General features: G+C 40.4%; 3 protein-coding genes across 3 annotated transcripts; all 3 read left to right on the top strand.

The window, feature by feature from the left end:
* The first annotated feature begins 107 nt into the window (after positions 1 to 107).
* sars1 (seryl-tRNA synthetase 1) lies at positions 108 to 8,958 on the top strand. Its single transcript, XM_072366727.1, has 11 exons — positions 108 to 283; positions 1,025 to 1,095; positions 1,210 to 1,290; positions 1,392 to 1,550; positions 4,206 to 4,349; positions 4,468 to 4,623; positions 5,806 to 6,027; positions 6,119 to 6,248; positions 6,598 to 6,755; positions 7,165 to 7,294; positions 8,428 to 8,958. The coding sequence occupies exons 1-11, from the start codon at positions 148 to 150 to the stop codon at positions 8,583 to 8,585; spliced, it is 1,545 nt and encodes a 514-aa protein (XP_072222828.1). The 5' UTR covers positions 108 to 147; the 3' UTR covers positions 8,586 to 8,958.
* Positions 8,959 to 9,793: 835 nt separating this feature from the next.
* LOC140272437 (PTB domain-containing engulfment adapter protein 1-like) lies at positions 9,794 to 11,175 on the top strand. The gene is made up of 6 exons (XM_072367889.1): positions 9,794 to 9,838; positions 9,930 to 10,001; positions 10,417 to 10,515; positions 10,617 to 10,754; positions 10,839 to 10,943; positions 11,096 to 11,175. The coding sequence occupies exons 1-6, from the start codon at positions 9,794 to 9,796 to the stop codon at positions 11,156 to 11,158; spliced, it is 522 nt and encodes a 173-aa protein (XP_072223990.1). The 3' UTR covers positions 11,159 to 11,175.
* Positions 11,176 to 14,169: 2,994 nt separating this feature from the next.
* On the top strand, positions 14,170 to 19,866 carry tmem106c (transmembrane protein 106C). Its single transcript, XM_072366978.1, has 7 exons — positions 14,170 to 14,852; positions 15,271 to 15,334; positions 15,424 to 15,583; positions 16,752 to 16,892; positions 17,370 to 17,419; positions 17,518 to 17,571; positions 18,675 to 19,866. The coding sequence occupies exons 1-7, from the start codon at positions 14,639 to 14,641 to the stop codon at positions 18,811 to 18,813; spliced, it is 822 nt and encodes a 273-aa protein (XP_072223079.1). The 5' UTR covers positions 14,170 to 14,638; the 3' UTR covers positions 18,814 to 19,866.
* The last annotated feature ends 1,268 nt before the right edge of the window (positions 19,867 to 21,134 follow it).

Raw genomic sequence — 21,134 nt, 5'->3', positions numbered from 1 at the left:
AATAATGAATATGACAATTATCAAGGCAACACAGCGATTCAATGTCTGATTACAGGTTAGTTACTAGAACGACAGAATCTGGCAACCCGGCTAGCGTAATCGCCGGTGCAGTCTCATTCAGTTTCTTTTGACAGGCAGCGTGGAAAGATGGTGCTCGACTTAGACCTGTTTCGGACCGACAAAGGCGGCGATCCAGAAATTATCCGTGAGACTCAAAGAAAGAGGTTTAAAGATGTGACGCTGGTTGATAAACTAGTCGACGCAGACACAGAATGGAGAAAATGTAAGCGTTTCTACATCCCTGTTGTTTGAGTTAGCGCAGCTAACGTTAGCACTGTGGCTAATAATGCTAAAGTTAACGTAGCCGTCACAGAGGAAAGTACCTCATGTCCAACTCCAGGATGTAAATATATATAATCTTTTACGCAACGTGGATATATATGTTGTAGTTGAACATTAACTTAGAGTAGGGTTTGAATGGAGTATGGTGTTTTGTTTTTTTTTTTGGGAGGGGGGGGACTCGTATTGAGGCTAAAGTTAGCGCAGCTAGTACAATTTAGCGAAACCGAATGAGCCATATGGCTCGTCTTTACACAGCTAATAAATGTTATTTTAAATCTAGATGCTGATAGATTACATATGCTTGGACTTGGGGTTATTTCATGGACAGGAAAAGTGAAACTGTGGGGGACAGCAGGGCTAGCTTAGCGGTGCCGGTTGTTAACGTGAAATCTGATGCAATCCCAGCAGTCAGCATGTCAAGTCAACCTCGCCCTGCAGCGTAGCTGCTACAGATCTTTTTATTCTGGCACAACGTGCTAGTTTTAACAACTTCATCAGTGCATTGTTTCTGTCATACAAGTGGCAATCATAACTTATCTCCATCCTCGTATTTATCCCTTTTTATATGAAGATTAACTGGTTGACACCTGTCCCGATGTTAACAGTCCTGCTGCTGCAGTTCTCACAAAACACACAATTCCACAGTGCACAAACTGACAGACACATTTACCCCCCTCCACAGGCCGTTTCACTGCAGACAACCTCAACAAAGCCAAGAACCTTTGCAGCAAGAGCATCGGGGAGAAAATGAAGGTACAGATGCAGGAGTAAAAAGGCGACTAATCACTCTGTAGTCAGATTTACAAGAGAGGAAACTGAACTTTTCAGTGTCCATCTTTAACACGGGTCTTGTGTTTTTGTTTGCAGAAGAAGGAACCAGTTGGGGATGATGAGTCTGTACCGGAGGAAGCACAGAACCTGGAGTCCCTGTCAGCTGAAGCGCTATCGGTATGGGTAACAGTTCTGTGTGGTTGCGTGTTGTCAAACAACGACAGTTTCTGCCTTTGCTGCTTCTTACTCGTTTCTTTTTTTTTTTTTTTCTGCATCAGGCACTGACAGTAACGCAGATCAAAAAGGTCCGTTTGCTTGTGGACGAAGCAGTGGAGAAAACTGACAAGGAGCGGATAAAGCTGGAGGCGGTGCGCTTCGAGTACCTGAGGGAGATCGGCAACCTCCTGCACCCATCTGTGCCTGTTAGCAACGACGAGGTAGGTGGTTTGGTACTGGCTGATCTTGTTAATCTAGCAGTTTGGTGGAAGGCTTGTTGTATTTACAGCACACTTGTAAAGCCACAGCAGTGGTGAGCAAATGCCAAGAAACTGTTTAAACATGTCTGTTTACACGATTCGGTGTCTGTGTGCGTTGACTGAAATGATTCCAGAGTAACTCGTTAACACAAAAATCCTCGAGGCAAATTGTTTAGCGTTGAATTAGTGGTTGACCTGTTTCCCACGGATAACAGAGGGAACCAGAGGAAACTAAATCTAAAGGAAAGAGAAAATCCTGTACAGTGTGTCCGTTGTAAAACAGAATTAGCTTACCATGATGGTACAACCTCAATACTACAGCATCTCAGCAGAAAGCAGCCAGTTCACACATCGAGTCCACTGAAGGTAACATGTCACGTTCGCATTTTAATGTAAAATCGGTTGGCCTGATAGCTGAGAGGGAGCTGAGGTTTGGGCTGAGAGTTCTAGCTAACCTGAGTCTGTCGTTAACCTGAGTTTATTTTTTGAGGCCAATTTCCATTGTAATGTGTCCAGAACTGAAAAAAATGTGCAGTTCAGTACTTAAATGTGTTGCATTTTCTGAAAAATAAACCAGCGAATGGTTCATGTTAAGATCCCTTTAGGATATGATTGCTGAAGTATCTCCTAAATAATCGTTTGCTGCAGCCCTACTTTGTACTGAATCTTAAACAAGTTGATGATAGTTTGGCTTCTGTCTCCAGCCTTCCTTCGTCACTCACCTCAGGGCTTTAGTTTCATAGGTGTGTGCTGCCACCTGGGTCTCTGGTTGTTTCCACAGGCCTGCTGTGGTCTCTGGGTACCTGACTCAGGTACCCGCCCCCTCCAGATGGGCTTTGGATCGTCTCTCTCTACGCGTTTAATTTAACTTGAATGATGAGGAGGCTAATTTTACATAGAAATAGGGTCAGTATTATTGCCTCCAAATGGGGATTTTACTGACAACTATGACACTATTGATTCTAATACAGATTATACTTCTTTATTGATTCTTGACTGGTTCCAAAATGATATTCGTGGTCATTTTGATCATTATTGAGATCCAGATTATTCACTGATTTCAGTGGAAAAACAAGGTTTGTATCACACTTTTACGTAAAGGTAACTCTGCTTTCCCACCCTTCTCGGCTGCATTCCTGATCAAAACAAAAATAAATAAATAAATTCAGATTAAAGAATAGAAGCCAAACATCTAACAAAATAAATCAACAGGGTTCTGCTTTCACTTTGTTTAAATCATTAAAACAACTTGAAAACTTGGTCTAAAAGCATGAAACTAAATAAATAAATATATATATATATATATATATATATATATTTAAGTTCTTTTGCTGCTTGTGTTGTACCTGAATGATGAATAAAACTCTTTACATTTGAAATAAATAAGATTGTGCCTTAAATATAGGTTGTCAGACTGAGAGCAGTTTGGTTTTGTTTCCACGCTCTGTTCAATTCAATTCAGTTTTATTTATAAAGCGCCAAATCACAACATTATTCGCCTCAAGACACTTCAAAGATGCAGTCGTATTCAAGCCAATCCCAGATACATTCAACTCCAATTCATACATACAAAGTCAATTCAAAGAAGGTAGCCTCGCTAAGGAAGCCAACAGATTGCATTGAAACTTCTCTCTGATCCAATCCCCCCTCCTGAGCGTGCATGAGGCAACTGTGGAGAGAAACAACTTTTAACAGGAAGAAACGTCCATCCGAACCAGGAACGGCGGCCATCTGCTTTGACCGGCCGGCCGGGGTTTGAGAAGAAATGAAAAAGAGACAACAAGCACCATAACACCAGGCCAGGCAACAATCATGTCATATGTACATGGAGAGTAAAGAGAGCAAAGTGAGGAGAGGTGCATCATGGGAGGTCCCCCAGCAGTCTAGGCCTATAGCAGCATAACTATGGGATGTTTCAGGATCACCTGAGCCATGCCTAACTATAAGCTTTATTGAAAAGCCTAATCTTAAAGGTAGAGAGGGTGTCTGCTTCCTGAACCCAAAATGGCAGCTGGTTCCACAGAGAGGGGCCTGATAACTGAAGGCTCTGCCTCCCGTTCTACTTTTAGAAACTCTGGGAACCACAAGTAAACCTGTTCGAATACACCTGTCCTCATGTTTTTACTCGTCCAAACTTCATCCAGGAAACTTCTACCTGCGCCATGCAGGGAACGGCTGTGATTGGCTTATACAGGCAGGTGGTCATCAGGGAGCGCTTGATTTACTTTAGTTGTGCTTTGCATTTTAAGAGTTTAGACAATCGCTATGGAGAACCGTTTCATTCAAAATTAAATTAAATTAAATGAATAAATATGTAAAAAAAGAAAACAGGTGTTTATTTCAGTTCCTTATATTTAAAGGAAGGCAGGAGACTTTCTTAAGAAAATCTAAGTGGGAGACAGGAAAGCCGAACTTATTTGTCCCTAACGAGAAGAAATGTCAGCTTCCCGTGAACTGCTGTAAAAATATAAAAAATTAATGTTTTTCTCCACTTTAAACCACTCAATCGTTTTAAACTTCTCCAGCCTGAAATACACACATCAAATATAAAGTTTATGTGGGGGATTTTAGTCAGGAAACCTTTGAGCTTAATCATGATCTGTTTCCTCCGGTCAGGATGCAGACAACAAGGTGGAGCGCACCTGGGGAGACTGCACCGTCCAGAAGAAGTACTCCCACGTGGACCTGGTGGTTATGATTGATGGTTTTGAAGGGGAAAAGGGCGCCATCGTGGCCGGGAGCAGAGGTTACTTTCTGAAGGTACAAATGGGCCTACGATCTTCATCACCAAACTGACTCATTCAACCTGCACAGACGCACCTCAGAACGACTCCACAAACCCACTGTGAAGCCAATTCCTCTCCCGTGTTGTGTTCAGGGACCTCTGGTGTTCCTGGAGCAAGCGCTGATCAACTACGCCCTGAGGATCCTCCACAGCAAGAAGTACACCATGCTGTACACGCCTTTCTTCATGAGGAAAGAGGTCATGCAGGAGGTGGCCCAGCTCAGCCAGTTCGACGACGAGCTTTACAAGGTGCGAAAACATTTACCGAACCTCCCTGCTTTGCTTTCGTTGTGACGATGTTTGTGGAGCAGAATTATGGAGGACTAAAACTGCTATAATTCAAAATAAGTACAAAAATGCATAAATGGCTAATTAAATATGTTTATGTGATGATAAATGCTACTAGAATTCAATATAAGATGAAGTTATGTGAAAATAATCGAACTGAAAGCTGGAGTTAATGTTACCGTTTATTTACTTTGCCACTGAGTTTACTTTGAATGTATTTGTTTGATATTACTTTTTTAATTTCCTGTCTCTGTTATAATTGGGTTAAAAAAAAAAAAATCAAGAAAAAAAAGAAATCAAAATAGGATAAATAAATAATTAATTTGGAGGGGAAAACAAGATCATTATGATGTAAAACAAACAAACAGAAACAGGAATAACACTTGAATAATGAAGGAAATTCAAAATATTCCAACTGAAATAATGAATTGAACTGAAAACTGAGGAGCAAAGTCAACAAACAACAACAACAACCAGCTTGCAGGTTGAAATTGAAGCAGAAAAATTGTATGTGATCATTTTTAGATAACTTAATCTTTAATTTAATTTTAGTAGCATTTATCATCATATAAACTCATTTATTTGGCCATTTATGTATTTTTGTGCTCATTTCGGCCATATTATGGCCGTTTTAGATTGAGATTAATGTAATTTAATATCAGAGCCGTTGTGCTGCCCTCTGGTGGCTGGAACAGAGTACTGCATGTGCCGAAAGGAGGAATATTCTTAAAATGTAGTTTTAAAAAGATATGTACAGCTATTAGAAACACGTCACTCATTAAAACTGCACATTTTAAATAGATTTGTTAAATATATTAATGAATCTTTATGAGGAACACTTTCACATCTGTTTTTATTCAGGTGTTCATAACATTTCTGTCCTTAAAAGACTATAAAATATTGTAAAGTTGACAACAGGAAAAGGTTCCTGTTCTTGCTTCTGCTGGTTTGACCACATTTAGAATATTATAAGAAGAAAAGCTTAAAAACATGAACATCCGTGACATGAACTGACGCCGAATTAGTCCGACGATCCAGATTAAAGCTTCTCTCAGGGGTTTGTGACTATAATTTCTGTTTTTAAAGATTTTGTGATCTCGGCTGCACTGTAAGTTTGTGTCTCTCCGTCCACGTTTCCGTCAGGTCATCGGCAAGAGCAGCGAGAAGTCGGACGACAGCAGCTTAGACGAGAAGTACCTCATCGCCACCTCTGAGCAGCCCATCGCAGCCTTCCTGAGAGACGAGTGGCTCAAACCCGAGGAGCTGCCGATCCGCTACGCCGGCTTCTCCACCTGCTTCAGGCAGGAAGTGGGTTCCCATGGACGAGACACGCGCGGGATCTTCAGGGTGCACCAGTTTGAGAAGGTCAGTGGTGGAGCGCTACAGTAATCTCAGTACATTTATTACTGACAAACAAACTGCCGTTAGAACTGAGCCCAAATGTCTCTACTTGTAGATCGAGCAGTTTGTTTATGCCTCCCCACATGACGGCAAATCCTGGGAGATGTTTGATGAGATGATCGGGACAGCAGAAGAGTTCTACCAGTCTCTGGGAATTCCTTATCGTATCGTCAACATTGTCTCCGGTAGGTCCGACACACGCCCTCCTCTTACCTTGCGGTGGAGGTTTAGTTTTATTTATTTATGTATTTGCTGACACTTTGCATCCCAAACAGGGTTTAGATCAGCTGTTAGGGGCAGTACGAGATTCGCTTTATGTGGGATATGTCTTAGAATGTGCATTAAACCATTACAGAGAACTGGCAAAATGGTTTAAATTTATCTCCTGTTTCAGTTTAAATTGAACTGAAACAGGATCCTTCACTCTACTTCTCAGGCTTTAATTTAGAGAATATTTACATAGTCAAGAGGCTTTAAGTATATGTAAGAGGTTTAGTTGGATAACCTTGTGTTTGTTTATCATCATCGTCACAGGCGCCTTGAATCATGCAGCCAGTAAGAAGCTGGATCTGGAAGCCTGGTTTCCTGGCTCGGGCGCCTTCAGGGAGCTGGTCTCCTGCTCAAACTGCACCGACTACCAGGCCAGACGTCTCCGCATCCGCTACGGACAGACCAAAAAGATGATGGACAAGGTGAGTGTTTGGTTTTTAATCGGCTCGTGGTGCTCACTTAACACCTGACTGACCCTGGGAATAGCTTTAATAAATGTTTGTTTAGGTACTCTTGGGTTAAACGTGAAGTATGAGACAGATTTTAAGTCATTTTGGGGGAATAAATCGATCAAACAGCAACATTAACACCATCTTAAATGAATGCAGTTATAAAAATGCAATAAAAGCATGAAAATGAATTTCTTTCACAATCTCTCCAGTTATTATTGCATTCATTAATATTTTCCTTCATTTTAGTAGCATTTATTGTTGCTACCTTTTAATATTTTTGAGCTTGTCCTCCATATCCCTCACTTCGTTGGTGTTCATTTTAACATGCAGTGAGCTCTGAACACGTTCCTTCCTTCCCTCTATTTTTTTTTATTTTTAGGCGGAGTTTGTCCACATGTTGAACGCAACCATGTGCGCGACAACGCGCGTGATGTGCGCCATCCTGGAAAACTACCAAACAGAAGAGGGCATCGTTGTTCCGGAGAAGCTCAGGGCGTTCATGCCTCCTGGTAAGAGGTGTTGGCCACAAACCGACCTCAGAGAAGAGCCCTAAACTAAACGATGCTCTAATATCACATTTTAGATATCTGTTCTGTTCCAAGAAGACTTGAAGTGCCTTTAAAGGCTTAAAAACGGTCCTAAAACATTTGTTCAATGTAGAAACATAACACATAATACAGGGATAATGTGTGTCCGGGTTTGGGTCGGATATTTGACAGCTGCGATGATTTTGTTTTAAACTTGTGTCACAAAGACATTTTCAAAACACTTGGATCAGTTTAACAACGATTCACAATAAAAACAGAAGATTTAACTTAAAAAATGCTTTTTATTGACTGTTAGACTCAACCACACTTTATTCCTCTGTGGTCTTGTCCCTCATTTCCTTTTTATTCCAGTTATCCAATAAAAAAAAAAAAAACAATAAGCACCTTCAGTATCACTTAATTAATCAAAGAGGTAAAGAAACTGTCTATTTCTAGAAACTGTTTAGTACATTTTCCATTTTGTTTCCAATTTTTCCACATTCATGATAAAAATGTGCAACTCAAACCGAAATCTTTAACAAATTCAGTCTGGAATAAAGAATCATGCTGCTGAGAAGGTGACAAAAACACTCTTAGCTTCACAAAAAGTTGTAAAAACGGACCCGGATTCATTCATTTACAAAGCGGTAAAATCACAGCTTAACAGTAATTCATGTTAAGAAACCTTTTGAACCGCACAGACGGGCACCTTTTCCTGGTTTATTTCTACATTACTCTGGTTAGATTTGGCCACACTTTATTCCTCAACGACTCACAACATGTTTTAGGTCGTAACATCTTGGAAGTGACTGAACCAAACCAAAGCCGACGCAAACTCTGATCTTCTGGTCGGGGTCGAGTTGCTTTAGTTGTACCTGTAGGTAGATTTCACATCCACACAACAACATACAATCTACTAAAACATCGATGGAGAGGTTAAAACTACAAAATGATTGTGATGATTTAATTCTGGTTAGCCAATAACATCAAATAAATCAACTAAAACCTGAGCAGCAGCAACAAAGCTGCGTTTTGGGGGATAAAAACTATCAAATCAACCTTTTTCAGGGGAATTTGAGACATTCCTTGAATGCTTTTGAATTTGTGTTTTTCAGGTTTGACGGAGATCATTAAGTTTGTTAAGGCCGCGCCCATCGAACAGGAGATGTCTAAGAAAGCCAAGAAACAAGACGGAGGGAAGAAGAAGAAGCAGGGGGGAGGAGACCAGAACCTCCCAAACGCCATGGAGAGCATGTCTGTCAACGACTCGTAGACTCCGGCGCACAGAAGCGGCGTCGCCTCGCCAACCTCACAGATACAAACTGATGCCGCAGAGCCTAAATTGTTACGGTTATGATAAATGGGTAATATTAACTTCATAATGAAGGGTTGGCTCTGTTCCATCTTTGTCCATCTGAGTGGATGGTTTTGCTCATCTCATTCACATAAAACACTCTGAAAAAGGGACTCCTCTGTGCTCTCACCTCCATCCTCATGTCACTTTCTCTCTATTTAAACAACAATGAGCCTAAAGCCAGCAGGTAAAGACTTCTTACGCAGATGAGCATCGTCTGCGAACATCAGGCTTCACTTTCTGTGATTGGTGTAAAAAAAAAAAACTGAACCAATCAGTGGTTATGTAGTGGGTTGTTTTTCCCAGATGTTTGAATGTTAATCAACTCATTCACTGTCTGAAATCATCTTTCAGTGATTAGACCAAAACCTGCATCTCTTCTGTGATTACTTCCTGCCTGAAATGGCTTTTGAAACGAGGGGGAAAACATCTTTTAGCCGTCTGTTTAAGGCTTCTCGCATTGTCTCATTCATTCATCATTGTTGCTTGGCGCCACTTGTAACCATCTGTATGGACTCGCTGATATAAAATTATGTACGTGATTGCGCATCGATGAAGTGGAACTTCCTGTAAAAAAAGAAATAAATACAGTTGACACTTTGTTGTGTTTTTGATTAATCTGTGTATTTGAGGCCATATGGACACAAGACTGTCTCCAAGGTAACGTTTGAATTAAAACTCTCCTGTAACCATGCTTTTATTCAAATATATGCAACCCTAAACCTCAAATGTAAGTTTTAAAAGGAAAGAAAGCAGCTTGACCTTCACTTTGTGGTCAAAATGTCTCCTTTATTCAAAAAGGTGGAGAACCTGTATTTCATTAAACAATTCAGCACATTTTGCAGTTTGTTTGGCAATTTTTTTTTCCATGTTTATGTTCAATATAGCTCAAAACCACCATAAAAAGGTATGAGCGAAACTCCCTTCATATCTGATGAAGAGCAATAAGGAAGCCACATCTGTTACTGTTTAACTTCATTAGACTTTACACCGCTTCATTTCTCCTGCAGTTCACTCTGGTATCTACACTAAAGGTGAGATGAAATCTACGGTAATTCTTTATTAACTTGTGGGAGACATTTATATCATTTGTTGCTGCTTTTATTAGTTTGGAAACAGGCGTTAAGATGAGTGACACAGAAGACAGCACTGACATCGCTTTTTCTGTTAAGGTATATTTTTTGGTTTGTTTAAGAAACAAATTGATGAATTCAACTGTCATCTTGTGGTAAAGAAACACAAACTCCTGTCTCTGTGAACTAGTTTCTTGGCCGAGTAGAGGTGGTCCGCCCTGACGGACTTCAGATCCTGGTTGAAGCTGCTCAGAGCTTGAAGGTTCGTAATAACCGTGTCGCTGTTGATGTTTTTCATATGATGTTTAAATCAAATTTTCACCGTTAATCCTGCTTGTGACTGACGGGAGAACATGTTTAGCATAGTTTTGTTGCTGTTTTTACTATCTCTTGTGGTTTTGAGGCTTTCTGGTTACTTTCTAGACAATCAAACAAACTCCAACTTGCCTATTTGTGGCAACCTGTATCGGTAGTTTGTTTAGCAATCCTTTCATTAGTAAAATTTCTCAATGGAAAGGCACAAATCCATGCAAGTTTTGCAGCTCTTTCCGTTTGTTTTCTATTAATTTTTCATCTCTTGAAGGAGACACAATTGTCTAATTTTACTGTTTCAAGACAAATGTGCTGAGAGTTAAGAGTTGTGTTAATGTACTTTATTCGTTCCCTTTCATTCCAAGACGTCAGATGAATACTCATCTGAAAAGGCAGCGAAGAATAGCAAAGCCCACTTCTTCCTTTCACTGAGTGGGATTGACATTTTGGAATACAAAACCAAAGTATGTTGCAATGACAATATCAGATGTTTCATGGGTCTATTCAGTGCTCTTATGTCTGGGACTATCAGTTGAAATGTCCTCCTTATCTTTGCTGTCCTCAGTTTCTGCTGTACTCGTGCCCTCTCTACACTATCTCCTTCTGTGCCGTCCTGCCGTCTTCACCCAAAGTATTTGGATTTGTGGCCAAACATCCTGCATTGGACATTCACCACTGTTATCTGTTCCAGAGCAAGAAGTTTGTGAGTATGCCCCTGCAGCATTAACAGACCCCAGTGAGATCCCCTTTCAGTGTTCCAGATGTGACTTTCTGAAACACTTTTCAGGCTCACGTGATGGTTTCGGTTATTGGAGATGCCTTCCGAGCATCAAACAAGCAGGAAAGTGTCAGAGGGGGACGCGATATGATAGTGGAGGCTCTCAGACACAAGGTCGGACTCTGACTCTTATTTTATTGATCCACTTTGTTTTGAAACTGCTTTTGAATATTGAAAAATTGAATTTGTTGGACAAAGATATTCATGTTAAATATGCTCAGTTCTTCACTTTTAAACATTTCCTTGTTTCTCGGTTCCTTCCTTAGAATAAAATTCTGCAGAGGGAGAATGATGAGCTGAAGAGGAGGCTCGCTGCACAATCTAAATAGCAAGGCTGCAAACTTTCTCTCAATATCAGAAAAACAAACTACGCTGTATTCTGTTTCAATAAGAAAACAGACACCAAGAAAATTTGTCCCAAAAATAAATGGACAGAATATAACAAGAGTCAGCTCTACTAAGTAATTGGAGATTCTCATTCATGTTCATTTTATATAATATAGTCCAACATATTTCCAACTTACCTAAAAAAGCTGGAAATTCTTCAAAAAGGAAGTCATACGTAGTCATGGACCGAGTTTAATTGTTCTACTAGACCACTCTTCCATCGTCACAATCTTCTAAGGCTTACTGAGTATAATTACATCCACAATGCTTGTGTAATGTACCAGGTTGTTCACAAACTCGGCCGTAAACTGTGCCACCTCAGTCCAATCCTCCTTCCTACTTCCCGAATAAAGTATTTTTCCGTTTCTATTCTATTTTCTACTCACGCCTCTACAACCGAGAAGAAAAACAAAAGCTTTAGTTTTGTGTGCAGAGGAGCGCAGACGTGGAACGAGCTTGAAGACAAGTTAAAAATGTCCATCTCCATCTTTGAGAAAAAGCTAAAAATACAACTCCTGTCACTGAACAATAATGTACTGACAAATCAAGAATGTTGCTAATGGATAAGTTGATGTATGCTTCATTGTTATCTCTATTTATTCTATTGATTTATCTCTATTAGTGTTGCACAATGTTTGCTATTAAATCTTGACTGTATCTTCTAATCTAATGTAACCAGAATGCAGGGATTATCTGTCTGTTATATGTTTGTGCGTATGTTGATATATTCAAAGAATATCTGGCCCATAACCACTTTATTCCAGAAAACTGGGCCCTGAGGAGACCCTTTCAAACTTACAGTCACTTTGAAAATGTGTGCTGTATACATTCTGCATTTCATTTCATGACTGGTGGCGACGTGTGTGTGAATAAACAGGAAATAGTAAAGGCTTACATTTGCCTAAACCATTATTTTATTCACAATAGAACATAGAAAACATATCAAATGTTGAAACTGTGACCTTTTTTTTCCAAGATTCAAGCGTTTATTGTCTTTGATGTCCGCAAGAATGCAGATAGATTGAAAGGGCACAATAAATTAAAAGAGGCACTATGTGGTAAAAGGGCAGCATGTGCAAAATTACAACTGGACTATACAAAGAAATACAATGCAGATATACATGTAACACTTCTGTTGCTGTGCATGTGTGTAAAAGTTCAACAGTGCAATAACAGCTTAAATGTAGACGGTGCAATAATGATACAAGTCCAATGTGTGCAGTTCCTGTGGGAGAAGTAGTGACACATTGAAATATTGCCTGATGACAGTTGGAAAGAAAGAGTTTTTGAGCCATATAGTCTACATTTTACTCTACTGTACCTCCGGCCTGAGAGTAGGAGTGCAAACAGCCTGTGTTGGGGTTGGGTGGGGTCCATGAGGATGGAGGCAGCTCTCTTGTGGACTCAGTGGCAGACGCTCTGCAGAGAGGAGAGTGGTATCTTTTCGGCTGACTTCCCCACTCTCTGCAGGCGTTTACGGTCCACTGCTGTTGTTCTGCCGTAACATTTTATTGTTCCATGAAAAATATCAGCTCATCTTACATTTGACGGCAGCAACGCGTCTCAAAAAAGTTGGGAAAGGTTCATGTTTACCACTTTGGAACATTTTTCCCACATTTTGGGTTTCATGCTCCAAATGTTTTCAGTTGGATAAAAGTCTGGACTGTAGGCAGATCAATCCAGCGCCTGGATTCTTCTTCTACAAAGCCATGCTGTTGGAATAGATGCAGGATGTGGCTTAACATCGTCTTGCTGAAATATGCAAGGCCATCCTGAAAAAGATGCAATCTGAATGGGAGCATATGTTGCTCTAAAAACCCGTTTATACCTTTCAGCTTTGATGGGAGTCTTTCCAGATGTGCAGGTTTCCAGTTTCATAAGTACAAATGCAATCCCTTCACATGTGGCTTCTTCTTTCCATGATAGAGCTTTAACCTGCATTTGTGGACGTTATGGTGACTTGTGTTCACAGACTATGATTTCTGGAAGTGTCCCTGAGCCCATGCAGTGACTTTCAGGACAGAATCAGGTCTGTTTTTAATCCAGAGCTGCCCGAGGACCTTGATTTTCATGTGTCCCTTCCACTCAGAGATATTTCAACATGATCTAAATCTGTTGATGATATTCTGTGCTATTTGTAACATTGTTCTGAAATTGCTCCCCTGTTTATTGAAGCAGTTTTTGGCAGATTGCTGAACCTCTGCCCATCTTTACCCCAGAGGGACTGTACCTCTCTAAGCTGCTCTTTTTATACACAAACATGTCACTGACCTGTTGCCAATTAACCTAATCAGTTGCAACATTCCTGTAGCTGTTTCTTTTTAGTTCCACTTGCTTTTCCAGACTTTTTTTTGCCCCTGTCCCGACATTTAATAAATTTACTTAAGATTTTCAAATAATTGAATTCTGTTTTTATCTATATATTACACAACATCCCAACTTTTAAAAATTTTAGTTGAACACAATGATTTAAACAAAACTCCCTCAAGTTCTGTGTTTTAAGGTTTTCCCCTAGGAAAGATGAGAGAAAAATGGAGGAAGGAGGAACATAAATCGGTGCCGGAGTTACACAACAATTTAAATACATATCCTGATGTATATTTGTCATTTTTTTGTAGCGTTTGACGTTGATTAAATCGTAACCGCAGGATCCAAACTAACAGTAGAGGGCAGCAGTGAGCGCCTCTTTGATAATCATAAAGTTGGAGGATGCGTTAAAGTACTCATACTTTCTATCGGATATGTTCCACTCCTAACCTCGAACCCACACGAGGTGTAAAGGAAAACCTTAAATATCACACACAACCTGATCGTTAGAATTATTTGAAGCTGGTTTGGAGATTGTGCTTAATATAAAAGAAGTAAATGCATATTTTATTGTCTTCTGTTCTTGTTGACTGATCAGCTAAATGTGAACATGAGAATTTATAAGCCACCTGAATGCGCCTGCAATTATGTTGTTTTTACTGCGATGGCTGGTATAAGCCGAGTACCTGAGAGGGACACAGTGTCAACGTGAACTTTGGGTGAGTGATGACGGAGAAAGAAGAGTGCACTACCGGTGACTGAGAGGAAATATGTTTGTGATGCTAATTTAGCCTGAGAAGTAATTACAGGTTTGGTGAATTTAGTTTCTTTAAGTTGTGGACGACTCCAGTCACCGGTTTCTTGTTGCGCACCTTTGTTAGCCAACTAGCTAGCTGAGTGACGCCACGCAGAACTGCACCGAATTCCTTTGCATTTTTCGGTTATTTATTTAATTTAGTAACATTTTGACGGTTACGCGGTGTTTCTCTGTGAATTGGGACTACTTTGCTGCTCCCGAGTCACTTTTTTAACTTTCGGGGGCACCATGGCTCACTTCCATTCACTTGTAAACGGGCTGTAGTCGGGGAAACAGGACAAACTCTGCCGCCGGCGGCATGGGGTCGCGGATGTCGCGGAGCGGCAGCAGCATGTCGCTCCTTCCGGAGAGGCAGAATGCTGGGCTGCAAACGCAGGACGGAAACTCCGATGATGACTCTCTGGACGGGCTCGACAGACGCGAGGACATCGCTCAGTTCCCGTACGTGGAGTTCACCGGCAGGGACAGCATAACATGTCCGACGTGTCAAGGCACCGGACGAATACCCTCAGGTGGGCAGCAGATGAGTGATTTATTTAGACCACACTTTTTACTTTGATATCAAATTTATTTATCGGTGGTTCCAAATTTAATTTAGCTTTAACCTAGAAACAATACTAAAACAGCTAAACAACACAGAAGCCTATTTAAAGTAGTTTCTAGATTTACAGTCATGAAAAACACTGTTTTATATCCTGTGTTGGTCATCTCAGGTTGCATTTACTTACTTTTAAGATTTTTTGTTATATCTTTATACATAAAACCTTACAAAAGAAAGTGGGTGTACTTTATTTTTCACTTGCATTTCTAACAGTTAGTCAGAAATAGAAAAAGTAGCACACTTCAGCTCATTATTTTGGAGCTTTGCTGTTTTCCTATAAGAATATGTCAATCAAATAAATTATTAATTATTATTTTCCTGAAACATAGAGCAAGTGAATGAACTGGTTGCACTGATCCCATACAGTGACCAAAGGCTGCGGCCCCAGCGGACGTGAGTAACCACAACTGGTGCTGAAAACCCGGATGTCTGTTCCAACTGCACATGTATATATATCCAATGTAAATGTATTTCTGTCGTAGGAAGCTGTACGTGGTTCTGTCAGTTGTGCTCTGCCTTCTGGCCTCTTCGCTTGTTGCCTTCTTCCTCTTTCCCCGCACCGTGGTCGTGGTGGATGCTGGGATACGCTCAGTGACTGTTCGCTTTGACCACTCCGATAAGCGGGTCCTGATGAACATGACGGTAGGTTTCATCTCACACGTGCAGCTCAAAATAAGTCACTTTTACTGTGCATAAAGCACTGTGCAAAAGTCTTTACTCGCTCCTCATTTCTTTATACTTTCTTCCAAGCAGACACTTTGTTGTAATCTTTTAAAGTGGTGTAGGGAAATAGTTCCTCAGGCTTTCTGAAGGTCTTTCAGAGTTTTTCTTTGGACATTGGCTGCTTTTCCCACTATATCAATGAGCTATTAGCTGAAAACGTGGCATATCTCAGCTTGGTGTGCAGTGGGTCCTGAAAACATTTGAGGAAACTGGATAAGTGGAGGACAAAAGAAGAAGTGTCAGGTCTAAAAAACTATCTACAGCAGATGAACAGTTTCTGAAAGTGATGTCTTTAAGAAAGGAACAAATCCAGCAAAGACCTGACACAGGACCTGAGAGATGCATCTGGACCTTCAGCTGATCCATCTACTGTTGGCCCCAGCCTCATCAGAAATGGTCTCCATGGAAGGGTGGCTGTCAAGAAGCCATTCTTAAAGAAGGGAAACAGGGATAAAAGGCTGAGCTATGCCAAATGACACAAGAAGAGGACTGAAAATCAGTGGCAACAGGTCTTATGGAGGGATGAATCCTCCCCAGAGCCCAGACCTCAACATTATTGAAGCAGTGTGGGATCATCAGACAGAGAACGGAACAAAAGGCAGCCAACATCCAAAGAAGAGCTTTGGGATGTCCTTCAAGAAGCCTGGAGAACTATTCCTGAAGACTGCTTAAAGAAATGACAGAAAGCTTGTCTAAGAGGGTTCAGGCTGTGTTGGAGAATAAAAATAAGCAACTTAAACATGTCAGTTTTGTTATAACTCGAATCTATGTGTTGATAATGTAAGAGTAAAGTTTCCAGCTGATTCATAAATGTGTCAGTGTGTGAACTATTCACTGTTTTGTTTGAGCAGCTTTTTATATGATATTTGCCTCACAACATTAGTCTAACAAAGTTCCTGCTTATTGAGTCTCTAAATGTGTTTCGCTAACAGCTGTTTCATGCTCAAGCTTCTGCCACTTCCTGTCCGAATCGTGTTTGTATTTAATCATGATGTCAGAAGCAGACACAAACAAACACTCCCCATTTTCTAATAGATTTGACGATTTTTATGACACCTTTCACACCTTCTCAATTTCTTTTTCTCAGAGCACGCTGAACTTCAGCAACCCAAACTTCTTCTCGGTGCTGGTGCAGAGCGTGAACTCCCAAGTCCTTTACATGAAGACTGTGATCGGTACCCAGCAGCTGGACAACGCCACCACCATCCTGCCGCTCAGCGAGAGTCAGGTGTGACGCACAGACGCTCCGAATGCACTCACTCGGCTCAGACGATAAGAAATGGGTGAAAAATAATACAGTTACCTCATTAGTGTACAAATATTGAGTTATAAAAACACTTTACAGTTGTGTTAAAAGGAAATTATATGGGTTTTATGTATGTGTGTATTGAAATGCAGTGACTCGTTGACCCTTTTTTCGTGGAGAGTGAATTTCGTAAACGAAGGATTCTGAGGATGTGTGCTGGGAAAACGGAGGCCGTAGACATAGAACATTCAGAGACTCTTGTTGGTTAATTTGATGCACAGAGTAGCTGTTGCACATGGATAGTGTTTCCACTCGTCATCCATTTTCAATGAATCAACCCAAGATTTATGAAGCTTTAATGCCTCCAACAGAACCGTTCATACCGTGTCTCCTCCCTCTGTTTGACAGAGTTTAAAGGTTTTAAGTTGATCACAAAGTCGCTTTTAAACCCCTCTGCAGGTGAACTACACCGTCAGTGTGGAGATCGGCAGCAGCGCTCCCTACGTTTAGTAAGTGTTGCAATAGCAACTGCAGCAATAGAGATCAAACAAAGGAGCTCCTTAGCTCCATAAAACCTTTAAACACCCTTTTCTGCTTTCTTTTCCAGTGCCTTCTGCACCATGCCCAGCATCAAGGTCCACAACATTGTTGTATTTATGCAGTAAGTGTCTGAAGATGGTTTCTGAGGTCCTATTGAGATCATATCTAATTTTTTATTTATTTTTTAGGTGTATCTCTGTTATTTCCCCTTGTATTTTCTCCCTGAAAGCCCATTTATCTCTTCCGTTATTTAATTATGGTGAAATCCAAATAAGGCGAAGAAATAAATAATTTTGAGGCGATAAATGGATCAATACAATTTAAAGGAAAGTAATACGGAAATAAAAAATTGGATATTTCTATCAAAATAACATGAAACTGAAATCTGAGTGGCAAAGTAAATTAATGCAGTTTAAGATTAGAGCTGAAATATATTAATTTCACATTTTATTTGATAATTTTTTTCATAACTTTGTCTCTTATTAAATTTTATTAGCACTTATCATAAAAACCTATTTATTATTTATCTTATTTTGGCAGTTTCGGTCCTCCATACTCATCAACCAAATGGGTGGGGGGGGGGTTTCTGCAAAGGTTCCCAAATTATAGACCGAAAGGAAACCCAAACATGTAACTAAAAACAATCTGAGTTGGAAAAAACTTTCCCAGTGAACCAAATGACGACCAGGACAAACGTCTGGGGAATGTTCCTGCAACCAAAACACAACATTCATGGAATGTTTTGGGAACTTTGTTAGCGGGGCATTCACTGATTATCAACGAAAATCTTTTAGAACGAACACAAGACTCTGTTCAAGACAAAAAGAACATGAGACTGAGAATCACTTTCCAAATATGCTGACAAACGGACGTGTGAACGCAGCGTGGTGGAGGTGGAAGGCAGGCGTGTGTTGTGTTGGGTAACTCTGAGCCACGGTGCTTTCAGACAAACCACTTCCTCAAGGTTACTTCTCAAAAGAGCACACGAATGTTTTCGTTGTTTTAAAGAGAACACAAGAACTAAACTAAGCTTTATATCAACTTAAAGAATGACTCATTTTAAAATGGTGCCGTAGTTTAGATTTAAAGAGCCAGAAATGACTGGAATGATTCATTGAGTTTCCCCCGTTACAGGGAAGAGCTCGTGTTGAAGTAATTTCTGCCGCCACTTACTGAGTGCGGCCTGCAGCTTTAAGGCCTCTCTGTGCTCCCGCCTGTTTTCAGAACCTCAGTGAAAACATCTTACATGGTGCGAACGTCTCAGAACAGTCTGGAGGCCTATCGCTACATAGACTGCGGCTCCAACACCACGCACCACCCGGCAGGGAGGGAGCGCCTCGCCATCGACCCTCCTCTGCTGTGAAGCGGAGCCCCGTATCAACATCAAAGAAGAGGGGTGGATTTATGGCCAAAAAGTGTTTTTCTTTTTCTCTTAAGCTTGCACAGTAAAGCGGGAATGATGCCAGTTCATTCAGAGCCAGCAGATAAGTGGTTCCTGTTCGGCATCGCCAAGTGAAAGTGTTGCATCATAGCGGGTCAACTCTAGGTTATTTTTCTAAAATTCCAGGAGCCTCTGCAGATACTTTGGTTTTCATTTTCCTGAGGGGAGCTCTTGACAGTCATAGGTTCAGATATTTTTCAGATATTTCAGTCTGTCTGTGAGCGCCCTCTTTAGACTGAGGAAAGATGCCACAGAAAACTCTTTAATTTAAGGAAATTGGGACATTTCAGAGCCACTGAAGCTCCGTTTGTGTTTGCTGCTGTTATTAAACTATTAGAGACTATTTTTTTGTGTCCAGCCAAGCTTGAATGACTGTAACACTGCAACTGAAAGCTGCTGACTAATCGTACTTATTTTTAAAAAAGAGGGAAGGCGAGGGACTACTTTTTTCTGCTTTGAGCCAATCGGTGAGTCGGTTTTCGCACCTTGAAATCCAGATATTTCCTGCTGTGTTTGCGAGTTAAAAACTTAAGCATTTAGTAATTTTAACAAACTGGTAAGTTGTTTCTTTCATGTCAGCAAGTCTACACGCACACGCGCACACTCACACTCACAGATTTTAGATCCAGAGAGGAACGATTGGTGTTTCCACATGAAACTTCTTAAACATTTACACTCCCAGTTAAGCTACAGAAGTTAGGGGGATTTATGAAGCTTTTAGTTTGAGCTGTTGGTCTGTATGTGCATGAGAGTATTTCAGACCAGCAAGTCTATCATTTTCAGAGCACCGAAAGCACTCAGAGCACTGAGACTGAGATCACTGTGATTTGGAAGTATTTTAAGGGGGTGATTTTTTTTTTTTGCTGATTTCCAAAGATTTGTACAAAGGTTTTTAAAGTTTGCAAATATTTTCATGCTTGGCTCTGATTTTATTACAAAAAGATTCAAGGGAATTGTGAATAAATAAATGATTAATTGACACCAATAACTGTGTTTTACTGATTTTAATTAATACATAGAAGAAGAGTTGGTTTTGCTGGATGGGTGAAATGAGACTTTAAAGGAATCTTGCTTTATTTAATCATTTAAAGTTTTTGTACGTAGAATATCTAGTTGCTGTTTGTAAATGCAGCACAATGAGCCCTCATGAACTGACTAAAAGTTAAACTCAAGGCCCAAAAATTGTCAAATCTCCTGTAAATGGTGGCTAATTCCATCTTTTAACATATTAGCTATGTGGAAAACCACTCCGTTTCATCAGTATTTAGAATTTCATTGTTTTGAAAAACACAGATGGGGTTTAAAGTCTGGATAAAAATGCTTTTCAATTCCTCATTTTCTTTTTCTACATACTTAATAAAACCTGACATAAGAACTCTTGTCTGCTTAGTTTGCCTTTTAACAGAGGGGTTTGTTCATATCTCATTCATAGCCTTAATTATAGGACATTTTACCCCAAAAACTTTATATGTTCAGACTTAGTCAGTGGGTCTACATGATGAGATTAACTCGATTATAGCTACAGTTGGGTTATGCTCCTGATCTGAGCAAAGGTAATTATCCTTGAATATATGGCGGTGAATGACTCGAATCACTGGCACAAAGCATGCAATACCACAGTACGATAGGTGGCGCTGTACCCAACTATCGCTAATAGAGCCACTTCCGGTTGACGTCTTCACCACCAACAACAATAAAACTCAGGCATTTGAGAAAGACGGTGAACGAAGAGCAAGATGAAGCTATGTCCCTCTACATTTGTGATGAACAGGGTTATGATGCCCAACGGCGCATTCTCCATGGCGTTGTTTGTGTCTTTCTGACGGTGGCGACAACAGTAATATCGTCTCCTTGGACTTCCGGGTGACGATCGGGAAAAAATCTCAAACATGCGCAGAACGCTCGATCCGATCCACTGTCGTCTATATGTACGTTCAGTGGGCGTTTGGATTGAGTTATCTCGTGGGTCGCGAGTAACCCGATCCGATTTTTAAAAAAAAAATTTTTGTCAGACTAAGGTGTCTAAATGAACTGAATAGCCATTAATCCGATGGCACTCATGTAACCGCACTGACTGTTACTAATATTATCAAACCTTTATTTAACCAGGATAAAAAGACTTGCAGATTGAAAGGCTCTTCTTCAAGAATGTCCTGGTCAAGATGGCAGCTCAGACCGGCAATAGTTACAGTATAGACGCAAAGAAAAGGATTGCAAGTACAAAACACATAGAAATAAGTATG

This window comes from Leuresthes tenuis, unplaced genomic scaffold (assembly GCF_036924035.1).
Source record: "Leuresthes tenuis unplaced genomic scaffold, fLeuTen1.0.hap1 SCAF_16, whole genome shotgun sequence".
Lineage (NCBI taxonomy): Eukaryota > Metazoa > Chordata > Actinopteri > Atheriniformes > Atherinopsidae > Leuresthes > Leuresthes tenuis.
The sequence above is the reverse complement of the archived record's forward strand: the minus strand, read 5'-3'. Positions and strand labels throughout refer to the sequence as shown.

Excerpts from the sequence above, each read along its gene's own strand:
- sars1 (XM_072366727.1), top strand. The coding sequence starts at position 148 with ATGGTGCTCGACTTAGACCTGTTTCGGACCGACAAAGGCGGCGATCCA. Across the intron at positions 1,096-1,209 it reads GCATCGGGGAGAAAATGAAG|AAGAAGGAACCAGTTGGGGA; the intron begins GTACAGATGCAG and ends TTTTGTTTGCAG. Across the intron at positions 4,350-4,467 it reads GCAGAGGTTACTTTCTGAAG|GGACCTCTGGTGTTCCTGGA; the intron begins GTACAAATGGGC and ends TGTTGTGTTCAG.
- LOC140272437 (XM_072367889.1), top strand. The coding sequence starts at position 9,794 with ATGAGTGACACAGAAGACAGCACTGACATCGCTTTTTCTGTTAAG. Across the intron at positions 10,516-10,616 it reads TTTTGGAATACAAAACCAAA|TTTCTGCTGTACTCGTGCCC; the intron begins GTATGTTGCAAT and ends TGCTGTCCTCAG. Across the intron at positions 10,755-10,838 it reads TGTTCCAGAGCAAGAAGTTT|GCTCACGTGATGGTTTCGGT; the intron begins GTGAGTATGCCC and ends AACACTTTTCAG.
- tmem106c (XM_072366978.1), top strand. The coding sequence starts at position 14,639 with ATGGGGTCGCGGATGTCGCGGAGCGGCAGCAGCATGTCGCTCCTTCCG. Across the intron at positions 14,853-15,270 it reads CACCGGACGAATACCCTCAG|AGCAAGTGAATGAACTGGTT; the intron begins GTGGGCAGCAGA and ends CCTGAAACATAG. Across the intron at positions 17,420-17,517 it reads AGCAGCGCTCCCTACGTTTA|TGCCTTCTGCACCATGCCCA; the intron begins GTAAGTGTTGCA and ends TTTCTTTTCCAG.